This window comes from Camelus bactrianus, chromosome 17, assembly GCF_048773025.1.
Source record: "Camelus bactrianus isolate YW-2024 breed Bactrian camel chromosome 17, ASM4877302v1, whole genome shotgun sequence".
Classification (NCBI taxonomy): domain Eukaryota; kingdom Metazoa; phylum Chordata; class Mammalia; order Artiodactyla; family Camelidae; genus Camelus; species Camelus bactrianus.
In genome coordinates, this window is record NC_133555.1 from 39,463,336 (window position 1) to 39,481,731 (window position 18,396).

The 18,396-nt window shown below is 35.6% G+C and overlaps 1 protein-coding gene across 5 annotated transcripts in view; it reads left to right on the forward strand.

Annotated features, from left to right (window-relative positions):
* The window catches only part of ULK4 (unc-51 like kinase 4), a 437,172-nt gene that overhangs the window by 72,664 nt on the left and 346,112 nt on the right, over positions 1 to 18,396 (forward strand). For 4 of the 5 annotated variants that reach the window (XR_012500063.1, XM_074345160.1, XM_074345161.1 and 1 more), the window contains exons 20-21: positions 11,556 to 11,717; positions 16,401 to 16,583. Coding sequence is in view for 4 of the 5 variants with exons in the window: in XM_074345160.1 (XP_074201261.1) it covers positions 11,556 to 11,717; positions 16,401 to 16,583 (345 nt within the window). In the remaining variant the exon portion in view is untranslated. The remainder of the gene's footprint in view (positions 1 to 11,555; positions 11,718 to 16,400; positions 16,584 to 18,396) is intronic. The other variant, XM_074345162.1, reaches the window with a different exon arrangement.

Consider the following 18,396-nt stretch of genomic DNA (forward strand, 5'->3'; position numbering starts at 1 on the left):
TCTTCTTGAACATGTGCCATAATCAGGCTCTAAATTTTTGTCAGTCTCATGGGCATTAAATGGTTTCTCATTGTAGTATAAATATGCATTTTCTTGATTTCTTTTTCTTTTTTTTAACTTTTTTTTATTGAGTTATAGTCATTTTACAATGTTGTGTCAAATTCCAGTGTAGAGCACAATTTTCAGTTACACATGAACATACATATATTCATTGTCACATTTTTTTTTTTCGCTGTGAGCTACCGCAAGATCTTGTATATATTTCCCTGTGCTATACAGTATAATCTTGTTTATCTATTCTACACTTTGAAATCCCAGTCTGTCCCTTCCCACCCCCTGCCCCCTGGCAACCACAAGTTTGTATTCTGTGTCTATGAGTCTGTTTCTGTTTTGTATTTATGTCCTTTTTTTGTTTTTAGATTCCACATATGAATGATCTCATATGGTATTTTTCTTTCTCTTTCTGGCTTACTTCACTTTGAATGACATTCTCCAGGAGCATCCATGTTGCTGCAAATGGTTTTATATTGTTGGTTTTTATGGCTGAGCATTTTCCTGATTTCTAATAAGGATGGCCATCTCTTTCTATTTATCTTATTTTTTGGAGTTTCCTGTTTTGAAAATGACCATCAAGTCTTCAACCAATTTTTTCTGTTGCTTTGTAGGAATTCTGCACTACCCGCGACTCACTGCTGCCAACCATATTGTTATAAAATGTTCCAAGTATTAGAAAAGGAAAGAAAACTGTAATAATCACCTTTATTTTCGTCACCTAGATGCAACAGTTAACATTTTGCCCTCTTTGCTTTGTTGTAATATGTGTGTATATAATCCATATATGTGGATTTATTATTTGTTCATTCATTTGTTTATTTTCTAAACTGTTTGAAAAATTGCAGATGTCATGGCATTCCACCCTTAGGAATTTTTTTAATGTATTCTGGATATTAATCTTGTTATTTATATGCATCCCAGATACCTTCCAATTTGTGGTTTGGCTTTTCCTTTTTTTTTTTTTTAAACAGTGTCTCTTGGTAAGCAGAAGTCCTTAATTTTAATAGAAATTTATCAATCTATCCCTTTATGATCGGTGTGTTTTGTATTTTAATAAATGCATCTTATTCCGACATCATTAAGATGGTCTATTACATGTGCTTCTAAAAGTTTTCCTATTTTTTCCTTTTCCATTTAGAACTTTAATCTGTTTGTGATTGTTCTGTGTGTGTGGTAGTATATGTGGGTCCAATTTTATTTTTGAAATAAATATGATGAGTTATCCTCAATCACTTAATGAAAAGTGCATCTTCTGCCCACTGCTCTGCAGTGTTACCTCTGTCATGTTGATGCACATGTCTCTTCCTGGGCTCTGTTTAGTTCTCTTGGCCTATTACCTATTCTCTGTGCTGTGCTGTCTAAATTAATAGTCTTTATTTTTAATAATTTAAAAATTATCCAGGGAAGCTTTTCCCTACCAGTATAATCTTATTTTCATGAGTTTCTTAGCTTTTTTGTTCCTTTTTACCTGCATATAATTTTTAGAGTAAACCTGTCAAGTTCACCTCTTGGGATGTTGATGAAGAGTACATATATCTATGAATAAATAGGAAGAGAATTGGTTGCTATTAGAGAAAAAGGAAGGCATATCCAATGAGAACACTAAGAGATGGACGCATTTGGTTTAAAAAAAAAGAACAAACCTAGAATAAGATGATTAAAATTCCTTTGAATTCTTGACAATGTTTAGCTAATGTATTTAGTTCACTGCTTAAGTTAACTCTCTTACATGCAGTCCCCATTCTTTACAGGTAACATTTAGGAAACATACACTATGTACTGTCTGGATACAGGAGAGGCTAAGATGACTTAACATTGCCTTCTCTTCATTTATTCGGAAAGAGAAACTTTTTTAAATTCCTGGTTTAGTATGCCACTTATAGTTGTTTTGTAAGTACATGTACTTTTTTTTTTTTTTTCCTTGTGTAGTTACTAAGATATTTAAGGCTATTAACTTTCCTCTCAACCTAGTGTTAGCTATATCCCATTATTTTGATGTGTAGTGTTTCATTATTGTTATTTTATAGATAATCCCTAGTTTAACATTTTTTTTTAGTCCCGAGTTGTTTATGAGATGGTTTAAATTTTTTCAAGTGGTTGAGATTTTATTACCTCTTTTTCCTTTTGTTAAAATGACAAAGTTGCATTACCGTATAGTCAAGAATGTGGTCTGTTCTATTTTTTTTTTTTAATGTGGTAAAATATACTCAATGTAAAATTTACTTTTTTAACCATTAAGCAAGCAGCTTGGTGGCATTAAGTACATTTACATTGTTGTGTTATTCCTGATTTTAAGTATATTGAGATGTTTGTTGCCTAATTTACTGACTTTTTTTTTTCCACTTTTAAAATTTAGTGCCTTATTGAACAGGGGCTGTTGATTCTGGGTTTTGCCCTTTTTCCTTCTACCTCTAATCTGTGCATTGAGAAGAAAGCAGTGTGGAAACTTTACTTTTTTGTTTTAACTGATGTGTAGACTTCTAGAAGGTGCTTTTGGTTTTAGGTTATAAATTTTGTTCTTGTTCATTATGCATAGAAAACCAGCTTTGCTGTGGAATATTCATATGTTCATATTCTATGATAAGTGTTTTCTAGTCAAATGCACTGGGACACCCTGGGTTAAAGGAGGTTGAATAGTTTCATTTGTTTGTGTTGATTACTTTTCAGAGCTTTTAATGATGAATCTACTTGGAGGCATATTGTGTGATGTTTTCAGAGTGATCTGCCCACCACAGACCTACCTTCCTGTGGTGTGTTGTGGGATGCATTAGGGAGAGGAAGATAGTCGTACACTGGGACTGTAATGGGTTTGTTTAAATAGTTTTCAGTAGGTTTTGTCTTTTCTAAGGTTACCTATGAGATGATGACGTTGTTTTCCAAACAGGTCAACCTGCCTTATGATCATAATTTCTAGAACTTTAACAACGGCAATAGAGATGTGAGTGAGATGCTTTTGATCTTGTTACAAGATCAGTGTAAATGCTAAGGTGGAAAAGGGGGAAATATTTAGAATGAGAGGCTTACGCTGGAACATGCAATTAAAAAAGAAAAGAGGGGGATCTGGTGTTAACTGTTTTAGACAGAGTGTGGCAGTATAGAACAAAAGGTTTCCATGATTGCACTAAGTCATAGTTTTAGTCAGGACTGGCATTTTGGAGACCTTGGGAGTCAGGATGTGGATTTCAGTCCCAAGTGTACCACTCTTTAGTGGTTCAACGTTGGCCACACCCTGGGGCCCCACCTGATGTTTATATAAAGACAGGTACCTGTGCCAGATGGTCTTCCACGTGCTTCTAACTGGGGCCCTCTGACAACTTTCCATTCCATTGCTTTGACCTTCATGTTGGTGTATTATGGCAAAGAGCACTTCTCTTCTTGGAATCATTGCTGTATTGATCTCAGGAATATGCGGCATTGAACTTGACATATGACCCATATGTGCATGGAATAGGGAGGCTGAGAAAGCTGGCTTTTCTTGAAGGTGGGTATTTTCACCTGGGTAGGTAGCAGCACACAAGAAGCTGGAAACAGCACCTAGAGTGTTTCCACATGTTTAGAGGAGAAGATTAATTTATGCATTGGTATCTAATCAACCACATCTTTTTTTTATAGCTTGCATAATAGTCTGTATATAATTATGGGTGCTGAACTGACACCTGGCATACATTGTAGTTAAAAATGTGAGGTTCAAAAAATAAGTTGTTGGCTTTATTATTCATTTCTGAACAATAGCTTATTAGATACTTTTGATGTAACAAAATTCTTGTCAGAGGAAATTTAATTTTCAGCTTTTAATTAGTGTTTTTTTTAAAAAATAAAACTGGTGGTAAATTGCATTTGTATTTAATTAGAAAAGGCTGGGCTTGAATTAAAATGTACTGGAGATTATCTGTATTATCTTTGAAATGTTTTAGGTGCTAGTTACCTAAAATGAGGAGAGATGAGTTAAAAATCTTGATTTTTGATAGAAGTGAAAATGCACAGCTGTATTTTTTGTTACTGTCGCAGTCTGAGTTTAATCTTCCTAATAAAGGATGTGTGTGCCACCAACATCGGGTTCTTTGTGGCTATTCACAGTGCTCCTTGACACGGTGAAAATGGGCAACATGTACATAGACTAGGAATGATGCAGGTTTTTTATGTTTTTCTTTTTAGTATCACTTTGTAATAATTGAAATGGTATTATTAGTAGGAGGCAAAAGGGATTACGCAGCATGGATTTACCTAATGTATCTTGAAGCGAACCCTTGAGGATAGCATGAGGAAGTGATCATAATTTAGGACTGAGTAAGGGAGTAGACAGCTTCCAGAGTTGATGGGGTAAGAGGCACAAAGTATGGCATTTTCACCGTGAGGGTGAGGTTTGTACCTCCTCTTCTCCTGTGGCAGGTAACCTTAAGGCGGGAGGCTCCACAGGGTTCTGTCATTTATAGTGGTTCTGTATAAATTTTCATATTCCCTTAACTGCATTTATCCCGTTGCATGTTTTGTAGTCTTAGCAAATTCTATAGCTCTTCTGTTTCTTTGTCATTTAATAGCTTTCCTCATGTTTTTCTATTTATCCTTTTTATTATTTTTGACTTAATGGAATTATGATTAGAAGGAATGGGGTATGTATGATTTTAAATCTTTGGAATTTGTTGAGACTTCTCTCATGACTCAGTACATATACATATTTAGGGGAAAAAGGTGAATTCTGCCATTGTCGGGTGATGTGCCCTTTTTCTCTCATTAGGTCAAGCTTATTAATCTGATAGATGGAGATTTTAGTCTCTTATATCTATGCTGATGGTTTTTTGTCTGTTTTATCAGCTACTGAGATACATGTTTGAATTGCCATCTTTGGTAAGATTGCAATTTTGTCACATTTTGCTCTTATGTATTTTGAGTAATTAGTTATTAGATATATAGAAAACTTAGATTGTATTTCCTTTGGTTTATTGAAATTTTTACCATTACGTTGTGACCTTAACACAGAGTAGTGCTTTTTATCTGAAGTCTGTTTTGTCTGATATTAATATAGTTAAACCATCTTTCTCTGAATTAGATGATTAGTGTATCTTTTTCCATTCTCTTATTTTCAGCCTAATTGAATAATTGTATTTTTGTTTCTCTTCACATTGTTATATTAAAATGAATAATGTTTTACAGTTGTTTTCTCTTAATATGGTATTTAGTCCACTTAAATTTATTGTAATTGTTGGTATAGTTGGATTTATAGCTGTTGTTTTATTTTGTGCTGTTTGTTCCATCTGTTTTATTTCATGTTGTCTTTTTGATTTAAATTATTTTTTATAATTTTATTCTTTTAGTGGTTATGCTATTGCTCTTGTTTTTGAAATACGTTTTCTGTGAATACAGCTATAGTTGACAGAACTTTTAGAAATTGTTTCACTGTCTTCTGGCTGCAGTTGTTGCTGTTAGGAATTCAGCTGTCAGTGCAACTGTGGCTCCTTTGAAGGAGACACTCTGCAAATCAAGTGATCAAGGGCCCATTTGTGCTTTTAGCTTCTCATGGGCTTCCCCTTATGCAGCCTCCCCCAACCATAAACACCATCAGCCCCCAGCTCAGATAGGTGGGGAGTCAGGGAGATGGGGGACTTATTTCTTGCTCACATCTGTTACACTTCCTTGTAGCTGCTGGGAGCTCTAGCTTTAGTAGGAGCTGGGGAGAGGAGTCTTCATCTGACTTCTACTGTGTGGGCTCTCTGCCTTGCCTCTCACTTCTCTTATTCACCTTCTTGCACAAATGTTCTTGGGCAGACGTCAGGCTGAAGTGTTTTGGGCATCTCTCGGAGTTCTTGCCTACATGGTCCCTGGCCTGAGAATTTAATGCTACTTCATGAATGCTTTTAAGATGGTTTTATTTTCTTATTTTATATCTAGCATTTTTAGTTGCTTTTAGAGAGAGACAGTTGTCCAGATATCTAGCCCACTGTACTATAAGAAATGGAAAGTGTAATTTTTTGATTCAATGAGTTATTAAAACAAATGAAAAAACCCTAAGCAAAATAAATTCCATGGACCTTTAGAAGAAAGATTATAGTTTGACTAAAGCAGCAAATGTGAAAGTAATTGTCAATACTTTAGATGTTAATTTTGGTACTCTTTACTGGAAAAATGGGCACAAGGATTAAAATTATATTGGAGCAAAACTTGCTTTTTTGTTAAGACTACCTGTAATATGTTAGATGTACTTAACATCATACAACATGGTATATAGCTCTTCGTTAATAAGCCTAGCCATTAAAAACAATCATCATAGCTTTTATCCTCATGATATGATGAAATAGTTTTTTGATTCAAAAGGCAGATACTAGTTCAGTCCAGTTACCACTTGGCAAAGAGTTAATTAGGCAGAAAATAGCCCCAGTCTTACTGCTTGTATGTTGTCCCACACAGGCATCCCAGAGGAACTGGGATTGCTCATTTCAGGGAGTAGCAAGTAGAATTGGCCTGACAGCGTCACTGAGTTTATAGAGCACTGGGATGACACATGGCCCTTTCCAGCCTAGGTGCTAAAATAGTTGTGGTTTTCTAGTACTAGGAAAAAGTCCCCTAGGAATTGATTGACAATTGTGATGTAAAGCACATGTTTAGGTATTAGAGAGGCCTTCATAAATAGCATCTCCCTGCCTCCCACATTCAGGGGAAAGGTTTCAGAACCTTGTAAGAAATAAGACACAGAACAAGGCATATGGGATAAAAATATCATGTGTGTGTACTGAGAGCTAAGGTGGAGGACATAGCTTACATTTGTGGGCAAACAGGCTTTCTTATATTGAATTCCCATAGGAGGGAATCTTGGCGACAGTTATAGCAGCGCTTTCCAAGCAGAGTCCCCGTCTGGGTAACACGATTGAGGAAATGAGAAGGTGACTGTGTGGCTGGGCCTGAGGTAAAGGGAAAAGGATTGGTGGGAATTGAGCTGAGCACCTAGACTCGTCCAGTTTATTCTTTTCAAATTTGCCAGCTAGGTGAGGCCTTTTACTTTGCCTTGTGTAGAATGAATAAAAGGGCAGAGGTGAAAAGTGTGGCATTAATTTATTTTAGCCACTTGGAAGGAAACATCAGGACTGGGGAGGAAGCTTTCTCTCTAGTACTCATTCTGAGAAATGAAATATGTCAAAGTTTGAAGATGTTCAAATATCTTTAACCCTTCTTTTCTAGGAACCTTACAATTCATACTGTATGATATTAATAATAGGAAGAAAAACTAATACATTGATTTTTATGACCTAAGTTAAGTGTTCATGTATGTTATTTAATTTCCAAGCTGCCTGGTGTTTTATTATCTTTATTTCATAGATGATGAAGCTGAGAAACAGAGATGAAGATACCCAAGAATATATAGCTAGCAAGCAGAATGTAAAATCATGATTTGAATCTAGTTATAACTCATAATGGAGTCATGATGAGCAAAAAGTTACACTTGTGATTGTCTAACTTTTTTTTCTTCTATGTTTGGTGCCTTTTTTCCCCTAGGGAAGCTTTGATTACTTCAAAATAGCCAAAATATTCTTTATGATCTCTTCTAGAAGCTTTTTGGTTCTAAATTTTAATTTAAGTCTGTGACTCCTCTCAAATTAATTTGTGATTATGGATTTTACTGAGATATGTTTTATGGTTCAGAATATGATCTGATGTAATTTTTCACGTGATCTTGAAAAGAATGTATATATAATACTTTTGTTGAGTAGAATGTTCTATAAATGTCAAAATAGGTTGATCATGTTACCTTTCTATATCCTTTCTGACTACTTGTTCTGTCAGTTATTGAGAAAGGGTATTGAATTCCACAACTAAAATTGTGGATTTGTCTGTTCTCTCAATTTTGTCGTTTCTTGCTTCAGGTATTTTGAAATTTTGTCATTAGGGGCATAAACATTTGGGATTGTTATATCTTCTTGTTGGATGACTCTTTCCTCATTGCGAAATCACCATTATGCCTGGAGATGCTCTTTGTTCTGGAATCTACTTTTATGAAGTAATATAGCCACTCTAGTTTTTTTTTTGAATTCAGATTAGCATGGTATATCTTTGTCTATTACTTTTAACCTATCTGAATTTATAAGGATTTCTTGGAGATAGCCTGTATATGAGTCTTACTTAAAAAACAAACAAACAAACAAATTTGAGAATCTCTGCTATTTAGTGTGTTTGGACTTTTATGTTTAGTGTAATTGGTGAAATAGTTGTGTTTAAATCTGCTGTCTTGCAGTTTGTGTTCTATTTGTCCATCTATTTTGTTGTTGTTGTTTTGTTTTCTCTCTTGCCTTCTTTTGGATTGACTTTTTAATGATTCCATTTTATCTCCTTTACTGGCTTGTTACACATTTTTAAAAACAGTATTCATCTCTAACTTACCACAGTTGGCTTTTAAGTATTGATATACAGATTGATATATAATATATAAGAACATTATATAAGATCTTTACGCTTGAAATTACTATATGTAATGATAAGCAAATTTATATTTATGATAAAAGAACCCTATATACTATAGAACCTTACACCAGAAAACGTCTAGTAGTCCCCTATTAGCCTTCCTATTATTGTTGTATACTTTACTTCTGCATATTTTTTGTTTTTCAGCTTTATTGAGGTATAATTGGCAAATAAAATTGTAAGATATTTAAAGTACAAAGTGATGATTTGATGTGTGCATACATTATGAAAGGATTTCCTCAGTGGGGTAATGAACACATCAGTCACCTCACATACTTTACCCCCACTTTTTTAGGGGAGTTGAGAACATTTAAATTCTACTCTTTGAGCAAATTTCAATTATACAATACAGTGTTATCAACTATAGTTACAGTGTTTTATGTTAGATCCTCAGACCTTATTCATCTTACAGCAGAAAATTTGTACCTTTACCAGCCTTCTCCAGTTTCCCCAGTTTTAACTTTGTTTTTGAGAGGTATTAATTGTTGGTTATAGATTTGTAGGTTGACGTTATCTTTTTTTTGGTTTTCTTTCAGTACTTTAAAGATACTGCTCCAGTGTCTTCTTATTTGCATTATTTCTGATGAGAAGTCTCCTGTTACCTGTATCATTGTTCCTCTCTACATAATGTCTTTTTTTTAACATTTTTTATTGAGTTATAATCATTTTATAATGCTGTGTCAAATTCCAGTGTAGAGCACAATTTTTCAGTCATACATGAACATATATATATTCATTGTCACATTCCTTTCTCTGTGAACTATCATAAGATGTTATATATATTTCCCTGTGCTGTACAGTATAATCCTGTCCATCTATTCTACATTTTGAAATCCCAGTCTGTCCCTTCCCACCCCCTGCCCCCTTGGCAACCACAAGTTTGAATTCTATGTCTATGAGTCTGTTTCTGTTTTGTATTTGTTTTGTTCTGTTTTTAGATTCCTCATATGAGCGATCTCATATGGTATTTTTCTTTCTCTTTCTGGCTTACTTCACTTAGAATGACATTCTCCAGGAGCATCCATGTTGCTGCAAATGGCATTATGTTGTTGGTTTTTATGGCTGAATAGTATTCCATTGTATAAATACCACATCTTCTTTATCCAGTCATCTGTTGATGGACAGTTAGGCTGTTTCCATATCTTGGCTATTGTAAATAGTGTTGCTATGAACACTGGGGTGCAGGTGTCATTTTGAAGTAGGGTTCCTTCTGGATATATGCCCAGGTGCGGGATTACTGGGTCATGTGGTAAGTCTATTCCTAGTCTTTTGAGGAGTCTCCTTACTGTTTTCCACAGTGGCTGTACCAAACTGCATTCCCACCAGAGTGTAGGAGGGTTCCCTTTTTACACAGCCTCTCCAGCATTTGTCATTTGTCATTTGTGGACTTTTGAATGATGGCCGTTCTGACTGGTGTGAGGTGATACCTCATCATAGTTTTGATTTGCATTTCTCTGATAATTAGTGATATTGAACATTTTTTCATGTGCCTATTGATCATTTGTGTTTCTTCCTTGGAGAATTGCTTGTTTAGGTCTTTTGCCCATTTTTTGATTGGGTTGTTTGTTTTTTTTTCTTATTAAGTCGTATGAGCTGCTTATATATTCTGGAGATCAAGCCTTTGTCGGTTTCATTTGCAAAAATTTTCTCCCATTCCGTAGGTTGTCTTTTTGTTTTACTTAGGTTTCCTTTGCTGTGCAGAAGCTTGTAAGTTTCATTAGGTCCCATTGTTTATTCTTGCTTTTATTTCCATAATGTCTTTTTATGCTAGCTGCTTTTATAGGTTTCTCTTCATTAGTGGTTTTTAAGCCATTTGATTATGACATGCCTTGGTGTGATTTGTCTTTTTTTCTTTGACTTGAGATTTATTGAATTTCTTAGATGGAGAATTAGTAATATTCATAAAATTGAAAAAATTCAGTAAACATTTCTTCGAATATTTTTCCTACTCTCTACCCCCACCCTCCATTGTGATTCTGAGTGTAATATATTAGGTTGTTTGAAGTTGCCCACAGTTCACTGATGTTCTGATGCTTTGTTCCTTTTTTTTAATTTTTCCAGTCTTATTTCTTTTTGTGTTTGTTTTGGATAGTTTTTATTGCTAATCGCTATGTCTTCAAGTTTACTAATGACTGAGTCTGCAGAGTCTAATCTGTTAATCCAAGTCAGTGTATTTTTTGTATAAAACATTGTAATCTGTAGCCTTTTGATTTGGGTCTTTTTTATATCTTTGATTTCTCTCTTTATGCTTATGCTTTCTTCTTCCTTGAGTGTATGGCCTGTGTTTATAATAGCCATTTAAATATATTTTTCTTCTAATTCTATCATCTGTGTCATTTCTGTTGATTGAATTTTCTTATGAGTCATATTTTCCTGCTTTGTGTGTGTATTTAATTGGATTTCATTGGATATTAGGTACTGTGATTTTTATATTGTTAGGCACTGTTGTTTTTTATGTTCTTTTAAGTACTTCTGTGCTTTTTCTTGGACTCACTTAAGTTATCTGGAAACAGTTTGATCCTTTTTGAGGCTTTTAAGCATTGTTAGAACACTTCTTAGGACTTTCCTTGATGCCCTGTAATTTAAGTGGTCTTTAGCTGACTGATATACTAATTATTCCCAGCCCTGAGTAATTTCTGAAGACTGTTCTGCACACTTCTTATGATTTTAAAATTATCTTCAAATTTTTATGTTGTGCTATCATTTGTAATTCGGTTTTTGTTACAGATTATTTCAGCCATTTTATTTTTATTAAAATATGCAGAGAATTATGTTATGCTAGGTGTAGTGAGGGACCAAATGATGATTTGTAATAGTTTTATACTAGCCTGAAAAAATGACCACATGTTCTAAATACCTAACACATCCAGGGGCAGATGATACACTCTTGGTATCAGGTCTTTATCTGTAGCGGTTATGAAGAAATGTTTTGTGTGTATTTTGTCGGGGGAGGGGTGTTCTTAATATTTATTTGGAAGACGTGCATGTATTTCTCATAGTAAATAATACCTATTTAATTTTCTCCATTTTCTTTACTCCCTCTCTCTGTCTAGGAAGAACGTGTTGTGAATCACATGGCAGCAAAGATTATTGAAAATGTCTGCACGACCTTTTCTGCTCAGGCCCAGGGCTTTATTACGGGAGAAATTGGGCCTGTTTTATGGTACCTATTCAAACATTCCACCGTTGATTCTCTTAGGATAACAGCAATATCGGTAAGATGGAGCATCATTTGGGGGTATATTTGCATGTGTTTACATACCAAGTTTGAAGAACTGTGCCAGAAATAGAGTACATTTTACTGGATAGGTGGAAACCTCAGAGTAACAGCTGATGAGAACAATAACTTGATTTTTTCCTGAAGCAGAATTTTCAAAACGGGGGGTGGAAATCCCTCAGGGAATTTCAATAGGATCTTTGTAGCTGTGACATTATGGTATCCACTGTCACCTCTAAATAGTTTTTGAAAACTGGCAGTGGATAGGGTCTGAGTTTGATGTGATATATTCCTGTGTTCGCTGACTTCTCCTGCTAGCTCCTTTTTTCAGATTTTATGTTAAATGAGTTTATCGTGTGGTTCGAATGTTCAGGCCTCTGGTTTTGTAGTTCTTGTGTTTTGGTTGGTTGTCTGCCACTTCAGTCACATGGTTATAATGACATGGTGGAAAGGATAATTCTGTATGAAGTTGTGTTAACGTGGTTGTATCAATTTAATAGTCTGTTGAACAGATATGACCGTTATATGATTTAAGTCCTTGTTCTTGATCACCAGTCTCATCCGGACTCAGCTGTGTCAGGCAGCCTCGCTGTATTTTTCCCTAGTCTTCTTCCTCCCGTGCTTCCCACTGTGCCGCTTTCATACCTCATCCTCTTTCCTTAACCCTCCAGTCCCACGTGTCCCTCCTGCATCCTCAGTAAATGGCTTTCCCCCCTTACTTCCTGGAGACTAAGGAAGACATCCAGCAGGACTTATCCCAGCCTGTGCCTGCCGTACCTGTGGATCTGTCTCCATCCACACCTCCCCTGCCCTAGGTCTTTCCCTCCTGTTAGAACTGCCTGACTGTCCCTTCTCCTGTCAGAGATGTGAACTTCTTCATGTTTCTTATTTCTGTTCTTTTCCTGAGAACCTCACTCACACGATGATTTTTGCTCTGTGCTAAATCTTTAACCTCTCCTTGTCTACTAGATCTTTCTAATCAGTGTTCTGGTATTCTTTACTCCATTAAAAAAAAAAACCCTGCACACATATAAACATAAAACCTATCAAAAGTTCTCAAGCTGCATACCCCCCCTTCACAGCCGTACTTCCTTCTTCAAGAGTTATTGCCATGAGCTGGCTCCTTTCTGGCTCCATTTCCTCTTTAACCCAGTCTGGTCTCTGTCCTGAAAATGCCACTGAACCTGGCCTTGCTGAGATCTCTAGTGACTTTTCATGTTGCTCAGTCCTGTGGATGTTTATGGATATTTTTCAGTTCTCATACCTGCTATGTAATTTTGAAGATCAAAGGCTAACAGTCCTGCTCACTGAATACCCTGAAGTAGGGGAGCTGTAGCATCCATCACACATGCCACTACTTCAGGAGCCATGTGATTCCAAAATTACAAAACAAAACAAAAAACAAACCCCAATTATAGTATTAGTAATTATGGAGACACTGTCAGAAAGAGTTACCTAGTTACCTAACTCTCCCAAGGCATCTTTGAATCACATCTTAAGACATCCATTTTAATCCTGGTCCTTTGAAAAAAACAAAGCAAAACAAAACAAAAACCTGTCTTCCTTTAATTGGGTTTATGGTATCCTTTTTATCTTTTTTGCTCAGCATGGTTTCTTTTCTTGGCAAAATTTCTTTCCAGTTGTAGCCACCAAAGTCCCAAACCTTCTTCTAATCCTTTCTGCATCTAACACATTAAGCTTCACTCTTTCATCTTGGGCTACTTATATTTTGTTCTTAGCATTCATCTAAATCATTAACTTTTCATTGAGATTTTGCCAATTTCCCCCCCAAATGTCTCTTTTTTCCTTTTCTGCTCCAGGATCATACTCAGTGTCATGTGTTATATATTGTTTTCCTATTTCTTGAGGAGTCTTCAGCTTGAACCAGTTGCTCAGTATTTCTGGGAACTTGATGTCATTTACAAGGTTAAATGACACAGGGCTTGCTTGTATTCTGTAGGGTGAGGCTTGACCTGGGTCTATCTGGTGTTTCCCATTAAACCTCCTTAACACCATGGAATACTCCTACCTGTACTAGTTGCCTCTGTGGTCGTTTCCACATCATAATCATTTATATGTTTCATTCCTTTTAGAGATTGGTAAATGTTATCTGTAAAGGGCCAGATAATATGTATCTTGGGCTCTGGTGGCCACATAGGGTCTCCTTTGCATATTCTTTTTGTTTTGTTGTTTTGTTTTATTTGTATTTTTGTTTTCTGTAGCCCTTTAAAAATGTAAAAAACGTTGTACACTGTACTCATGAGCTGTACAAAAACAGGCCTTTGGTATGGGTTGGAATTCTATTGTAAGGAAGCTTTCCCTTCTGCCACGTGTCTGTGTGTATTTATGTCTTTCTGATTATGGATTCCTCTTCTATTGAATGAATTATAATGTGGTACTACTACTAATAACCACTATTAGTGTTTATATTTGGACTCTCAGATCATACTGGAATCATTTGTTTCTCCAGGGAGTCTTTGGTATTAAGAAACCAAAATCTGGGTGTTGAGCTTATTGCTATGGGGTGTTACTGTTTTCAGACCTTCATAATATGCAGGGCTAGAAAAAAAATATGTGTACCCATACATACACAAACTATCAGAACTAACAAATGAATTCAGCAAAGTTTCAGGATACAAGATTAATATATAGAAATCTATTGCCTTTCTATAGACTAATAATGAGCTATCAGAAAGAGAAAGTGTAACAAAAACCTGTTTAAAATTACATCAAAAAGAATACCCAGGCATGAACTTAATCACGGAGGTGAAAGACCTGTACTCTGAAAACTATAAGACTGATGAAGGAAGTTGCAGATGATACAAAGAAATGGAAATATATCCCATGTTCATGGATTGGAAGAATTAATATCGTTAAAATGGCCATACCACCCAAAGCAATCTATAGATCTAATGTAATCTCTATCAAAATACCCATGACATTTTTCACAGAACTAGAACAAAGAATCCTAAAATTTGTGTGGAACCACAAATGACCTCTAATTGCCAAAGCAATCTTGAGAAAAAAGAACAAAATAGAGGTATCACCCTCCTAGGCTTCAGACTGTACTACAAAACTATAGGAATCAAAGCAGTAAGATACTGGCAAAAAAAAAAGACACACAGATCAATGCAACAGAATAGAGAGCCTGGAAATAAACCTATGCACTAATGGTTAGTTAATCTATGATGCAGGAGGGAAGAATATACAATGGGGAAAAGACAGTCTCTTCAATAAATAGTACTGGGAAAGCTGGACAGCTCCATGTAAAACTGTGAGATTAGAACATTCTTTAACATCACATAGAAAAATAAGCTCAAAATGGAGTAAAGACCAAAATGTAAGACCAGAAACCATAATACTCCTGGAGGAAAACATAGGCAGAACATTCTTTGACATAAATTGTAGCAATATTTTTTTGGATCTGTCTCCTAAGGCGAAAGTAATAAAGGCAAAAATAAACAAATGGGACCCAATGAAACTCAAAAGCTTTTTGCATAGCAAAGGAAACCTTAGACAAAACAAAAGACAACCTATGGAATGGAAGGAAATATTTGCAAATTATGTAATCAACAAAGACTAATACCAAAATAAGTAGCTCACTCAGCTCAGTATCAAAAAATAAACAACCCAGTCAAAAAATGGGCAGAAACCTGAGTAGATTTTTTTTCCAAGAATACACACAGATGGCCAACAGGCACATGAAAAGATTCTTAGTATCGGTAATTATTAGAGAAATGCAAATCAAAACAAGTCTGTTTGGACATCATAAATAGCAATTTTCTTAAGATTTATTATGAATTTTTTAAAACTTTCACAATTCTTTAATCAGAACCAACTTTGTTGTTAGTGAATTCACTTTTCATATTCTTATTTTCATATATTAGTGACTTCTTTTCTACCAACAATTTGGATTTTAGACTCGAAGAAGCCCTGCTTTCATAGTTTGTAAATCATGATGGGTAACTTACCATCTGTAACTCCCTTGGAATAAAGAGGAGGGACTGAAATAGTAGTTGAAAGGTATCCGAAGTAGAGTTTAATTATTTCATGGAATTTCATTCTGAGATGAATACAAATCCCTGGTATATGTTTGAAATAGTCAGTGATTATTATTTTTTTCTCAGCTTTATTGAGATACAATTGGCATAAAATGTGGTGTTAGCTTAAGGTGCACAACATATTGACTTATATTTTGCAAAATGATTACTACCATATTGTTAGCTAATGGTTCTATCACATTATTTAACTACCATTTCTTTTTTGTGGTGTGAACATTTAACGTCTATTCTCTTAGGAACTTTCAAGTATATACTGCAATATTACAAACTTAGTTTCTGCACAAAAAAATCTCTTCATTCATGTTTTTTAATTACTTGAAGGAAAAGTTTTTCTGTGTAGACTTAGGAATTATTTTATCATTTTGGTTAACTCGTAATGTATGAGATAATTATTGTACGAGTTTGTAATGTTTTAAAATATCTTAAGTTTTTACTGTCAGCTGGATTATTGTTTTGATTTTCAGTGTATTGAAATTTTCCAACTTTCTTGTGCCAAATTAAGTAACGAAGGAGCAAGGTAAGTACCTTCTATCCCATCGCACAGAAGTATTTGCTGTCTTTCCGGGGACCAGTTCGTGTGCTTGGAGTTACCTGACAGTTTTGTTCTCTTGTCCCTGCAGGCCTTGTGCAGAATCACTCGCCATTCCCCAACGGCCTTCCAGAATGTTATTGAGAAGGTGGGACTGAACTCGGTAATAAACTCCCTGGCCTCTGCCATCTGCAGAGTTCAGCAGTACATGTTGACCTTATTCAGTGCTATGTTGTCCTGTGGGATTCATCTTCAGCGACTAATCCAGGAAAAGGTTTGACTTAGATTTCACCTATTCCTCACTTTAAAAAATTGTTGTTTTCTTCTGCTGTTTCAGTGGCTCAACAAGCCGTATATCTCTGCAGAATTTATTTTCCATCTCCAGGGGCCTTTTTGAACTTTGCCAAACCACTGTACCACAGGCTGTGCATCTGAAGATGTTATGAAGTGTCTTTCAGTGATTAAAATAGAAATCCAGTAAATGGCTCTGCCCGCTTGCCCCATTTTCGTAATGAAAAGTTAGAAAATTAATGAGTCCTTCCTGTATGCTAATATTTCTCATGCCTCCTTGTCCTCAGCCCCATCTCTTTTCCCATATCCTTTGCCTTGTAGCCTTTGCTTGCTCTGACTCACTTTTTATTCCTTTCCTTGTCTTCCACTCTGCCAATACACATCACCTTCAGAGCTCCCTTTCTCTTGTTTTTAACTTAGTATCCTTCTAATCCTTTGATATTCCTTTATTTTATGTATGGCAGAGTTTGTAAGTATTCAGTTCATACTGCAAAACAGCACAGCTCCAAAGAAGTCTGTGTAGTAGCTTTTCTCCAAGTGTCTTCTCTAGCCGCCTGCTAAGGAGTGATCCCTGCGCCAGAAACCGTGGCATCACCCAGGGGTGTGTTAGAAACGCAGACCCTCACCCCCACCCAGACCTGCTGAATCAGAATTGACATTTTAATGAGGTCTCTAGATGGTTGGTTTGAACTTGATGTGGAGGAGCCTTGCCCTGGATATTAGTGTTCAGTGAGATGTTAGCATGTGAAAAAAGTGGTTATGGATCCATGTTTAGAAAGCAATGAGTCAGAGAGAGATTTTCAGTTGTACGACCTCCCCCAGTTTCTCATGTGCTCCCATGTATTATGAATCTTCCTGAGGGGAATGTATAATGCAGTATTCTTTACACTTACTGGACCAATTAGCCCTTTTTGGAGGGGAGATACCTGTCAAACTGGAGTTTCATGGAACGTGGTGAAGGTAACGCTGCTAAGTGTGGAATGGATGGTGTTTGCTGTGGTTCCTCTGCATTAAATGTGACACGTTAAAGTTTGGTTTTTATAATAAAAGTTAAAATTTCAATAATTAATATGAATAATCGTCAGGTTTACAAAGTAAACTTGATCTTGAAAGTCAAAATAAACAGCAAGCTACTTCTTGCCTTTAAGTGGTCTAACTTGTATTCTGCTAAAAAATTTTAGCTTTTGAGAAAGTATTTTTTCCCAATAGTCTGTGTATCTAATCTTTTGCTATGAAGTTTTTCAAGGCATTAAGGGTTGTTATCATTAGAAAAAGTACCACTTGAGTAGTTTTACTGTGTAAACAGTGGTAAGAGGCTGGGAGGTATAGCAGTTCATTTTTCTTCACCCTCAGCACAGGCATGGATTGATTTAGTTTCACATATGGTATCTCACAAAGGTAGTAAAATAATATGCATTAATTAATATGATTTTATAGTTTTTAATGTCCAGTTTATCTTAAAGAAATAAGTGATTGAATGATTACATGTGTTGAATGATCAATAATCTTTTGATTTTACTTAATATTGGTACTTAAAACTTTTTTTATTGTAAACCCCACAAAATTTCTCATCTTAACTATTTTTAAGTGTACAGTTAGTAGTGTTAAGTCTAGTCACGTTGTTAAGAAACAGATCTCCAGAACTTTGTCATCTTGTCAAATGGAAGCTCTGTACCCACCGTACATGCTGGGTGTTAGGTTTTAAGACTCTGGGTTTTGTTTAAATCGTCTGTTTTGTAGGCCTCCTCGGACACTGAACTGGCAAAGGAAGGAGGGTGATGCTTTGTTCTTTCTAG